This window comes from Pelodiscus sinensis, chromosome 13 (assembly GCF_052426305.1).
Source record: "Pelodiscus sinensis isolate ZL-2025 chromosome 13, ASM5242630v1, whole genome shotgun sequence".
Classification (NCBI taxonomy): Eukaryota; Metazoa; Chordata; order Testudines; family Trionychidae; genus Pelodiscus; species Pelodiscus sinensis.
The window spans coordinates 4,850,538-4,863,071 of record NC_143064.1 but is presented as its reverse complement, the minus strand read 5'-3'; the positions used below and the strand labels follow the sequence as shown (position 1 = coordinate 4,863,071).

Below are 12,534 nucleotides of genomic sequence, written 5' to 3'. Positions count from 1 at the left end.
ATGTCTACACTACCACCCTAGTTCGAACTAGGGTGGTAATGTAGGCAACCAGAGTTGCAAATGAAGCCCGGGATTTGAATTTCCCGGGCTTCATTTGCATCTCGCCGGGCGCAGCCATTTTTAAATGTCCGCTAGTGCGGACTCCGTGCCGCGCAGCTAGACGCGGCACAGACTAGGTAGTTCGGACTAGGCTTCCTAGTCCCAACTACCGTTACTCCTCGTTTCACGGAAGCCTAGTCCGAACTACCTAGTCCATGCCGCGTGTAGCCGCGCGGCATGGAGTCCGCACTAGCGGACATTTAAAAATGGCGGCGCCCGGCGAGATGCAAATGAAGCCCGGGAAATTCAAATCCCGGGCTTCATTTGCAACTCCGGTTGCCTACATTACCACCCTAGTTCGAACTAGGGTGGTAGTGTAGACATACCCTGGGTTACTGCCTGTACAAGGTAGCTGCTTACTCCAGATACAATCTTCCCTCCTTACTCTTTTTATATGAGCCATCTGGGCCCTGACTGGCCATTCCTCTGAAATCCTCTCCTATTGGCATTTCACATGGTCTCCTAAGGGCTCTATTAACCCCTTAGTAGGCAGGATAGGGCTGATACTCCATCACACTCTGCTTTCCTCAAATATAGGGAAAGCAATACTGCAACTTATGTTAAATATGTGGTCATCTTGCCTACTTTATCAAGATTGGTTTCCTAAGATATCCAGTCCGTGAACAAAACATGTGGAAACAAAATAGCGAAGTGCTACAAGTTGATCTACTTACTTTTTCATTACGTTGGATTATATGTGAGCTCCATGCTCCTCCCTCAATGACGAGCTTACTGGAAGGACCGAAAACTTGCACTTAAAAATCCTGCACACAGTATAATACTAGCTACCTCTGATCTGGGACTAAACATTAAATCTGTCCATCCCCGCCCCCAAGTCCTTAAAACCATGCATGCAAATTGGGATCCTGACTGTACCTCACAAAACACATTCACATATTCTTCCCAAAGTGCTGCATGGAGCACTCTGGGACAGAGTACAAAGGCCCATGGAACAAATCCACTCTGTAATCTCCCTCCCACTTCCTAGACATCAACCCATCTCTAAACTTGACTATCCAGATCAGCTGTCAGGCAGAATATTTGAGTCTACGTGATTAATTGTCACTGGACCACCTTTTTTATTCTCTTTAATCTGCTGGACAGTAGGGTTCTTCCAAGCCTGCTTTGGAAATTTGGGAAAACCACTGACAAAGACGTAGCCTTCATATGATGGGCTAAGAAACAATTCGAGCACTCACCATTATGGGCACCTCCTATTGGTCTATCTGGGTATTACTCTTCCAGCTCTCAAGGGCCCCCTGTTGGCCAGTGTTTCTCCTTCAGTTCTTCTTTTAAGCTGCTTTAGGACCCGTGTCCCTCCCAGCCCATGGCGCCTCTTCCACACTCTGGGATATTCCCTTTATCCTCCCCCTCCCGGGGAACTCCAACCTCCCCCCATAACCACCTTACCTCAATGATCCACTGCCAGATGCATCTAGCCTCTGCCTCAGGGCAAACTGCCATCTGAAATGGCCACTAAGCATTAGCAAGGATTGTTTGAACCTGTTGCATTTTCCTGCCCTGACTGCCTCCCTGCAGTCCTAGTACACTTAGGCTTCTGTATCAGGCTGTAGCCTGGCATTTGAGTCAGACCAGAGATCCCCAGCACTGCCTGCTTTCCCCAGCACTGCTCTGTCTCAGGTACCCTCCCTAGCCTACCCAAAAAAGCCAGGTCCTCCTGTTCCACAGGTGGAACAAGATTACGTGTGCACCTGCTCTCCAGGAGCCCTTATAGCATCTTGCCAGGCTCTGATTGGCTGTCTGTAGTTTAACTTCTGTGCCAGCGTAGCTAATGGAGCAAGTAATTAAGGAATTCATCTGCAAACACCTGGAAGAAAATAAGGTGATAAGTAACAGCCAACATGGCTTTGTAAAGAGCAAATCATGTCAAACCAATCTGATAGCTTTCTTTGATAGGCTATGATAAGCCTTGTGGATAAGGGAGAAGCGGTGGACAGGGTATACCTAGATTTTAGAAAGGCATTTGATACGGTCTCACATGACCTTATCAATAAACTAGAGAAATACAACCTGGATGGGGCTACTATAAGGTGAGTGCATAACTGCCTGGATAACCATTCGCAGAGAGTAGTTATTGATGGTTCATAATCCTGCTGGAAAGGAGTAACAAGTGGAGTTCCGCAGGGGTCTATTTTGGTACCGGTTCTGTTAAATATCTTCATCAATGACTTAGATGATGGCATAGAGAGTACAATTATTAAGTTTACAGATTATACCAAGCTGGGAGGGGTTGCAAGTGCTTTGGAAGATAGGGTCATAATTCAAAATGATCTCTGAGGTAAGAGAAATGGTCTGAGGTAAACAGGATGAAGTTTAATAAGGACAAATGCAAAGTACTCCACTAAGGAAGGAGCAATCCGTTTCACACACACAGAATGGGAAGCAACTGTCTAGGAAGAAGTACCGTAGAAAGGGATCTAGGGTTCATAGCTCATAAGCTAAATATGAGCCAACAGTGTGAAACTCTTGCAAAATAAGCAAACATGATTCTGGGCGGCATTAGCAGGAATGTTGAGAGCAAGACACGAGAAGTCATTCTTCTGCTCTACTCTGCGCTGATTAGGCCTCAGTTGGAGTACAGTACTGTGTCCAGTTTTGGGCACCACATTTCAAGAAAGATGTGGAGAAATTGGACAAGGTCCAGAGAAGAGCAACAAAAATGATGAAAGGTCTAGAAAACAAGAGCTATGAAAGAAGAGTGAAAGAACTGGCCTTGTTTATTTTAGAAAAGAGAAAACTGAGAGGGGATATGATAGCAATTTTCAAGTATCTAAAAGGGTGTTACAAGGAGGAGGGAGAAAAATTGTTCTCCTTGGCCTCTGAGGATAGAACAAGAAGCAATGGGCTTAAACTGCAGCAAGGGAGGTTTAGGTTAGACATAAGGAAAAACTTCCTGTCAGGATGGTTAAACACTGGAATACATTGCGTAGGGAGATTGTGGAATCTCCATCTCTGGCGATATTCAAGCACAGGTTGGATAGACATCTAGCAGAGATGGTCTAGACGGTGCTGGGTCCTGCCATGAGGGCAGGGTACTGGACTCGATGACCTCTCGAGGTCCCTTCCAGTTCTAGTGTTCTAGGATTCTTTTCCGACTGGCTCACAGTCTCAGCCCTTGCTGAGGCTGGGTGTAACCTTTATTTCCCAAGAGCAGGATGGCCATTACAAGCTGGTTCTATATTTTTACAATTGGATGTATTTAATTAGTTCTTCTTTTAACTATTTAATTCAGTTAGCATAAACGTTCCATAGTATAAGGTAGTTTTCTTCACACACACACACCCCAGTACACTATTGAGTAGGCCATTCATGCAGGTACAAAACTGTGCTGAAACTTTAGGAGTTGAATGGATTTCTCCAGTAGAGATTTAATTTCCATGAAATTCCTCAGGGAAAATATACTTACTTTTAAATCTGAGGAACAGACAAAATCTGACCAAGACTTTTGAAGTGGGCTGTTTTAAAATGTATCCTTCATATAAATAAGTATCACTGAATAGAATCCCAATAGCTTTTAAAACCACTCATCTCCTCATATAGTCTGGGCCTGGAGGGTAGGGAAGATAGAGTTGCTTCTCAACCTAGTGCCTTAGGTTCTTGATTAATATGAATCAAGTAATCAGAACTTAGTTTTAGTGCTTATCTCTGCAGCAGACAACAAGTCTTGCTATCCATCAGCTTCTGAATTCTTCCCTCTTAAGGAAGGTCAGTAGAACACAGCCTTTAACAGAATCCACCAGATTACCACTGGTGAGAACTTCCATAGAGAGAAGAAGGACTGAGGTCTCATAATGAGAGAGTACAGAATGAAAAGGAATGTAATTAGTTGATGTGGGAAGACATTTGTCTCCTGAACCAAGGTCTGCCTCCACCTCAAACAGAAAATGGCAAGAATGCTGCTGTAAACAATCTCATTCCCAACTAGGAAACAAACCTATAAGTGTTAAAGATGCACAGTATAAAGTACTTCACGCTTTCTTATAGTGTGTATTATTATTTTCCATTCTAACTGAATATTTTGAGTTGCAGATACACTTGAAAAACAAAATGTTAGCGTCTTAACTTTTTGGGTGTAATAATATGTAAACAAATAACACTTACGGCTTGGTTGAAGGTTTAAATTAGCTCAGTTAAAATTACATACCACTTGCTTGATTGACATAAGTTACATTTATGACCAGAAAAATCATGACACTTTGCAAGGAGAGTAAATATATTTAGGTGTTTGATTTATGGACATTCATGGCAAAGCAGGTAAAATGCTATAGTAAATTAATTTTTAAATGTAACAGCACCCCATATTTGACATATTTTAAAAACACATAAGGCAACAATTATTTAATAGTAATTTCATCATTTGCAGTGAATAGAATGCATGATTCATTTATTTACTCAATTAAAAGTAACAAATGTTATACTGAAGAGGAAAGAAACTACAGGAATTATCCAACATCATTCTAGATTTCTACACTTCTGCTCTCAGGATAGTTTTCAAAATTTAGTTTTTTCAGCTTTTGAGGGGAACCCTTTTGAGCCAAAATTAAAATGAGAATTTGAAGTGATTGTGTATATCATACACATCAGTAATCAAAATACTTTCTTAAATAATCCACATACATACTATCCGGGGTTAGAACACACAGATTGTTTACAGAAAAAATCACTAGCTCCTCTCATGTGCAGGTGCACTATTTAATAATGAAATATTTAGTAGTAATTTTGTTTCAAATTAAGGTATAGATTTACAACCTTCTCCAAAACTCAATGCGTAATTTTAACATCAATTTCCAAAAGATTTTAAAAAGGAAAAACTTTGCTACCACAGTTATGAGCAACAATATAAACTGCAAACCAAATGGCATAGTAACAGCAGCATTTTTTGCAAATTGAAAGAAAGTAAACACTAGGTATAGCAGAGTTTAAAGGTGCTAATGGAATTATGCTTCAGAGCTGTGTAGACAGTACACTCTGCTGGGTAACCAAAGGTCCTGCATGTGGTATTGTTTAGGATTGGTTCTATGGCAATAGATATCCGTTAAGGACATGAACTATCATAGGCAGACCAAATAGAAAGAAAATCAGACCTACAAGTCATTGCTAGTACATTAAGCTACTTCTCTAAGCATTTAAGATGACTGGAACATGTTAGAATTGGTGCATTCAGCATTTGTTAATTCATGCATCTAAAGACAGAGGGACACAGAACCCTGCATTCAAATTAAGTATCAAAGCCATGATTTATCTCAATACAAACTAGTGTTTCCTCTCTACAAAGCAGTTCTCCAGGGGAAAGGAGATGCATGTTATTCCAAGACGGGTATAATGGGATGTCAGTGGCATGAAGATTCACAAGGATGCTCTTGTCAAAGAATCAAGGTACAATTTCACTCAAACAAAACTCTGAACAAAGCTACTTTAAAACAAATATTGTTTTACTGTCACGCTTGACTGCCTTAAAACTTAAAAATCAAAGTTCAACATTAAACCAAGAAGCTTTTGAAAAATAGAAGGTCGAGTAAAACTGCAAATATACTTGCTAGGGCTTTTTGACTGCAACTGGTAAGGATTCTCACTCTATTTTTAAATTTTATTTTAAAGAAAATCTACTCTCAGATTGTCAAATGGATTAGATAAAGGTTGGGCTGAAAAATGTTTTCTGAGTATTTCCAAAGCCTTAACATTCTTAGCATGCAAAAGCTTTTCATCACTCAGCTCACTTTTAACAGCCTCTAGTTCTTTTTGTACGTTTCTTATTTTTAAATCATAATGCAGTTTCACCTTTTCTATGGAGGCCTTATTTCCAAGATCATGTTGCTGTTTTAACTTCTTAACTTCTTGTTGTAAATCCTTGTTCTTTAGATCCAAACTCTGAATTTCTTTTCTTGCCTGAAGCAGCTCTTCATTTAAGCTTCTTATGTTTGCTGATTTTTCATGTAAATGTTGTTTTAAGGCTTGAAGCTCAACATCTTTTTTTAAGCTATCCCTTTGAATTAGCTGTAACTGGGTATTTTTGCAGCGAATTTCTTTTTTGGAATTTAGAAGTTCTTGTTCAGCATTTTCGAAGTCCACTTGTATTTTTTTGTATTTAGCTTTCAGTTCCACTAACTCTGCATTCAAGGAAGACAGCTGAAGTTTTAGAGAAACTCCTTCCACATGGTTCTTGTGCATTTCTTGTCGCAAATCTGCTAATTCTTTTGCATTCCAGATACAATGACCCTCTGTTTTCTTTAAGCTTTCTTCAGCCCCAACATCTAAATTACCAGCTCCACAGGAGGTAGAATCCCCTTCTGTTTCCTTCTTTGAAATATTTATCTTTGCATCTACTATGTTTGGTTCATATTCTCGGACAATGAGTTCAGAGAGACATTCTTTCCTTTTGAGCCTTTTTTCTTCTTGAATTTTTTTAATTGCCATATTGTAAATTTCTTCCACTCTCTTTGCTCTCTCTAAAGCCAATTTTTCAAACATCAGAGATGCAGGCCGATCAGAGTGACCAAAAAAATCTTGTACACTAAAATGAGGAGAAAATAACTTCTCCACCCAGTGTTTATCTTTGTTCTCCATTTTTAAGGTTTCCACTGCCTATTGGTAGAAAAATAAAATCAATAGCTGAAGGAACACATTTAAATTTTGATGTGAAGTTTTATCTGAAAGAAGTAAAAATTAGTAGTAATTAGTTAGCTTCAGGTACTAGTTTTACTAATGTTGGGTAGCACCTTACTCATGACTTCAACACGCTTACTTGTGGAATAAGGAATTTTTCAACATGAATCAGGATATCCTAAACCAGTCCAAAGTTACTAGTGTCATAACATACTCACTATTCAGAAGCCCTGCTCTGTTTAGCTGTCTTTATTAAATTAAACTAGATTGCTTTGAGAAAACAGCGTAGAGATTGATTCCAGTTTAAAAAAACAAACCCTTATATTAGTCTTATAATGGGCAAATCCTAGTTTTTAACCAGGTACATTTTCCTTTGCTTCTATTAGAGATATGCCTGAATATGGATTGAAGGATCTGAATCACATTTTCCAAATTATATTTTTAATTGTATCACTACTCAAACTCTATTTAAAGGTGCTTATTGAGTTAACATCTATAGCAGGATCTGAATATGTGACACATTACAGTATGTAAATGCAGTGTTTTGCCAGTGCTTATTAGAATTACTGAAATGCTGCACATAATATGTAGAGACTAAATGTAGACTTCCTCCTACAATTCTGACAATTGCTTTTCAGTACTAACTTGCAAAATTCCTGATATTCCAGTCCTCATCCTCTCTCTGAGCATAGACCAGCAATTGTGTAGCAATTTGCTATGAGAATCAATGTTGTAGGGACAACAATAAGATTCCCAAACACTTTTCACTAGATGCTAAAACAGAATTTGACTCAAGATCGCCAGCGGTGACAGATTTATGGATTAAATCAGTGTGCTATTTACTGTGTATTTCCCTGCTCTGTTATTACTGAACTAAGAAGATCAATCTAGGTTTATGCATGGTGCTAGGAATATTTGAAGACAATTACCATTTTTATCTGGATTTACACTGAAATCCAAGAACAATAACATGAGGCATAATACACTGAAAAAGGATTAAGTGAGTGAGCTTCGCTAATGATTTGACTATCTAACATCTTAAAGAGTCTTATAAAACCAAGTAGGAATGTAAATTGAATATGAACAAGCTGTGTCTCAGGTACAAGGAATACATTTGTGGAGTAAGAGAGATAATAATGATCTTAGAATAGTAAAAGCAATAATATTTCACTGATTCAAATTCAGAACTCAGTAGTGACAGAAAGAGCCCCCTAATTTAGAGGTATCTCATTGGGTCTCAAGGATTTTCTCATGGAGTCATACTGAATATGACAATAATGTACTGAATACATAATAAATCGGTTTAATTACTACATGAAAGCTGCATTCTGCCCTTGATCTTTTTACAAGCCCCCGACTGAGATCAGGCTGGGATCTTACTACTGATTGAGGAGAGGATGAAGTTCTAAATTTTTATCCTGGCCCAAGATATCCATAATGGAATCAGGCCTTCTCCAGATAAATTGGATACTCGTGATCTAATGTCTATTTGATGACCTAAGTGAAATGAGTGTAGAGGCCTCAGTTTAGTTCCTGGTGGACAGGTGTTCATGTCATGGTGAGACCAACACTACAGTTGTTGCCAGTGACTAAACACTCAGAGAAAGAAGCCAAGGACTGACTCAAAGAAGACAGGAACTTTATAATCCTGGTGAAGGTTACCTCTCATTTGAGGTTGCCCCTTATCAAGGTTGATGTACAGTGGCAGGGCAGTTTGGGTAAGCGTATTATCTATTCTGTATATAGAAGTCACCAGTCTGCAGAACAGCAGCATAGCATTTTCAAGGAGCACTACATTAATTTTAAAAATAATGAAAAAGTGATCATTCTAAAAGGTGAAATTGATCTGCACTCAATTTCAGTGCCAGGTCAGGACCCCTTTCATGGGACTGTCCCAAAGATCAGAAGTTGTGGATCTCAGGGTTCTTCAGGTGCTCGTCCTTATGTGTATGCCACTGTGGGTAATCATGTGCTCGAATTTAATGGTCCATGTCTGTGCTCCTCCCCTCCTCCTGCTCTGCATCAAGGATATAAGGAGCAGGCTGGGGTGGATCAAACTTCTCTCCACCTCTTTCTTACAGCTGTGTGGCTGGAGTGGGATTGTCCAGTGTCCAGAACTGATCCTTTGATTGCAACCTGTATATATTTCAAAGTTTATCAGTTTTCTACTTAGTGTCATTCGTGTTATTAGTTCCACTAGATTTACTCTGTGTTGCTCGGGTCCTTCAGGGCAGGAACCTGGGAGTGAGGGAGTCAGGGCGGATAGGTGGGAGGCTCATGGCAGGGGGCTCTGCTTGTGTGTGGGATGCTGGAGTCAGAGTTGGGGTGAGGAAATGCTGGGGCAGAGGGCTCAAGGTGTGTGTGTGGGGGGGTGCAGGATTCACAACCAAACCTTTGCCTTGCTTTAAGATATGATAAGTGGAAGCTGCCTACCAAATTTGGTGGTCCTCGCTCTTGCCATTTAGGAGGAGCTCCTGAACAAACAGACGGACAGACAACAATGAATTTCAGAGCCCCGCTACAGGTTTTTTCCCTTTCTGAACAGCAGCCTGCTTGTCCTCGCAACTGGTACTCTTGATATTTTTCAAACTGCTGCAGCAGCCGAACAGGTGAAAGAAAAGAAGTCTGCCTCTCTCCCCTTTACTGTTTATTTGCTTATTTCCATCTGACTGTGAAACCCTATTATCAGGTGACATTAAAATAAATAAATAAAAACCTCTGGTACAGTGTCTGATCAGCATGTCCTACTGTAGGTCAAAATTAATAAATAGCCACTTGGCTCAGTTTTCTTATATAACACCACCAAGCTACAGTTGCCCACACCACACTTCAGGGAGGGCGACAGCTGTCTCTCCAGATGTTGCGTGGAAGTGACTCTATGGTACCAGAGGAAAAGAGTGACCTAGGTAAGTAAATCATGTCAGGCTCTAGCGCAGGAGACCAGTTTTCGTCTCTGTGCCAAATGAGTCAGTCAATAGACCCAGGATCTGAATGGGCATACTAGATCAGCATGTTGTCCTTACAGGAGGGACACACACACGATGCAACTTAATTCTGAAACGCAATTTGTGTTATGTACTAACAGGTAATGATAGGAGGGACATGTCATCTTAAAAATAAAAATATATTGACTTGTTGATCAAGCATCCCTCTGTTTATATGAATTATAACTTCACTTGCATTGTAGATATACCCTAAATCAGATATGTATGATAGGAAATTAGAGTGGGGTGGGCTGATAGTGTTGTATCACTGTTCCACACACACTACTGCTGGAATTCTTCAGTGATGCTGGTGTAAGAACCTATCAGATAGTAAACTTACATTTTCTACTGAAAAATGAGCCCTGCTCATCTTAATAACACCAAGCAACTGATTGGATTTTGCTTAATTTTAAAAACTCAACAAGATCTTTCTAAGGTTTACAGCTTGAAAAATGATACCTTTAGACAGTGACTACCAATGTACAGAGAAAATCATAACTTTCAGTGGATGTAATACAAATTACCTGAAACCATAGCCAATTTTCCTTGCAGTTTTAGGTAGCACTGTAACAGAGGAAGACAAATTTGTAGATGGCACATGTTCATAGCAGAAAAAATTTGAGATTGTTTGTTCTATGGTGCTCAGGCCTCAATTCTAAAGCAATTACAAATTATAATACAACTCATTTATCTAAATTTAATGTGGGATAGTAGGTGTACCTGGACAATAAGGACTTTAGAGACTCAACTAATGAATGCTGGGGGATGTAAACCTGTTATCAATAACTGGAATTTTCAGATAATTGAAACAGTACTGTATTCTACTCTGAGGATGAAGAATTTAATTTGTATTTAAGTGACATTTCAAATCTGACTTTTGTAACTCCTATGTTAAATCATCCCGTTGTTAGCACCAATCAACACTGCACATGCCTGAAGAACAATTATTATTTACAAACTGAGTCAGGTGGGGGTGGTGCCAAAAAGATACTTTTGTAGGATTTGATGCAGTAATTTTTGAAATCGTTGTGAAAAAACTGTCTCACACATGTACTGAAGCTGCAAAGGTAAATCACATGCCATCATAAGGTCCCAGTGCTGCAAACAGCACACATGAAGCCCCTTTTGATGTAACAGGAGTCTACCTATGTGGCTGTTCAGAGAATCAGAGCCATATTTTGCAAGGGATCATGAGAACCATATAAACTCTGAAGAAAGAGAAGGGGTGTATTTCCTGTTGCTGGGAGATTCCTGATGATATTGGCTAGTGCGGTGAATTTTCCTGGCATTTCTTTCTCTAACAATAGAAAACAACCCAAATGAGTAGTCTGCCGAGGGCTTGGGTATCTCAGTCCATATAAACAGACTTTGCACAACCATAACATTTGTTCAATAGTAATAGAGATGTAGCCGTATTAGTCTAGTCTAGCTGAAATAAAAAAACAGGACTATGTAGCACTTTAAAGACTAAGACTTGCATCTGACAAAGTGGGTCTTTGCCCACGAAAGCTTATGCTCCTACACTTCAGTTAGTCTATAAGGTGCCACAGGACTCCTCGCCGCTTTTGCAGATTCAGACTAACACGGCGACCCCTCTGATACTTTAAAGACGAAAGTAGTCTTTAAAGTGCTACACCGTCCTGTTTTTTATAACATTCCTTCCGATTTTGATTCCCTGAAGAGGTGAAGAGAAACGGCTTGTTGCTAAGGTTCAATGGGGAACAAATGAAAAGCAGCCTTACCCCCACACCGCAGTTACCCAGCATGAGCTTGAGGGAGACCAGTGACCCCGTGTCGCCGCAGCGCTGTTTGGGGTCGCAGGCTGTCGCCACACGGGGAAAGGGGGGCTGCTGCTGCAGGGGAGAGGCAGCGCCCCACCGGGCGGGGTGCGGATCCACGCCTAGGCAATGAGACAATGCTAGGAACAGGGGCGCCCCCCATGACACTGCGCCCCATTGAACTTGGCACCCCAGGCGACCGCCTAGTTCGCCTCTATGGACCGGCCGCCCCTGGCTAGGAAGAGAGGGGCCCTGCCCCCAAGCTGCGGGGGGGGGGCACCCTGCAGCCCCCCCAGGGCAGAGCCCTCAGCACAGGCGATAGGAGGGGGCATTCAGGCCCTGCCCCCCCCCCGCGGGTACCAGCTGTCCCCTTAGAGCGGGGGCACCCAGCCCCCCCCAGCGTCACCCCGGGGGCACCCAGCCCCCCCCCCAGCGTCACCCCGGGGGCACCCAGCCCCCCCCAGCGTCACCCCGGGGGCACCCAGCCCCCCCAGCGTCACCCCGAGGGCACCCAGCGCTCCTGGCTGTGGGGGGGCACCCAACACGCCCGGCTGTGCCCCGGATGTAGCCGTTGGGGGGCACCCTGGGGGCGGGGCTACCTGCGGCCGGAGGGGCGGGGCGCTGTCCGGTCGGCGGGCGCGGGCCTGCCTAGCAACGCGGCCTGTCAGGCCCGGCTCCGCCCCCGGGTGGGGGAAGCGGCTGAGGCGGCGGGGGCGGGGCTCTAGCGCGCCAGCAAAGCCCCCCCCCCCCCGCGTGGCTCCGGTCCCCCGCCCCCCACGCGCCGGGCTAGCCCGCGGGGGGGCGGGGCCACGAGCTCCCGCGTCCCGCTCAGAGCGGCCCCCGCGGCAGCCCCCCCCCGCCGCTTAACCCTTCCCGTTCCCTCCTGGCTGCGGGGGCCGCCCCGGGAAAACCGGCTTTGCAGCCCCGCAGTGGGGGCTGAAGGCCGCGAGCCGACACCACAGCGGCCTTAGGCTCCTCTTTAAGGAAAAGGCGCCCAGGGCAATGTATAGTGTGACGCTGGTGAGCAGTAGTGACACTGGTGAGCCGTA

General features: G+C 42.8%; 1 protein-coding gene across 7 annotated transcripts; it reads right to left on the bottom strand.

Annotated features, from left to right (window-relative positions):
* Positions 1 to 410: 410 nt before the first annotated feature.
* CCDC160 (coiled-coil domain containing 160) lies at positions 411 to 12,224 on the bottom strand. 7 transcript variants are annotated; one of them, XM_075941129.2, is made up of 5 exons: positions 12,085 to 12,224; positions 11,450 to 11,607; positions 10,232 to 10,271; positions 9,157 to 9,197; positions 411 to 6,702 (listed from the first exon to the last, which is right to left on the bottom strand). In XM_075941129.2, exons 2-5 carry the CDS (start codon positions 11,471 to 11,473, stop codon positions 5,713 to 5,715), a joined length of 1,095 nt encoding a protein of 364 aa, XP_075797244.1. In that variant the 5' UTR covers positions 11,474 to 11,607; positions 12,085 to 12,224; the 3' UTR covers positions 411 to 5,712. The 7 variants fall into 7 exon arrangements, with proteins under 7 accessions (XP_075797244.1, XP_075797248.1, XP_075797249.1 ...); XM_075941133.2 differs by lacking the exon at positions 9,157 to 9,197 and having other exon boundaries at positions 411 to 6,767; XM_075941134.2 differs by lacking the exon at positions 9,157 to 9,197.
* Positions 12,225 to 12,534: the final 310 nt, after the last annotated feature.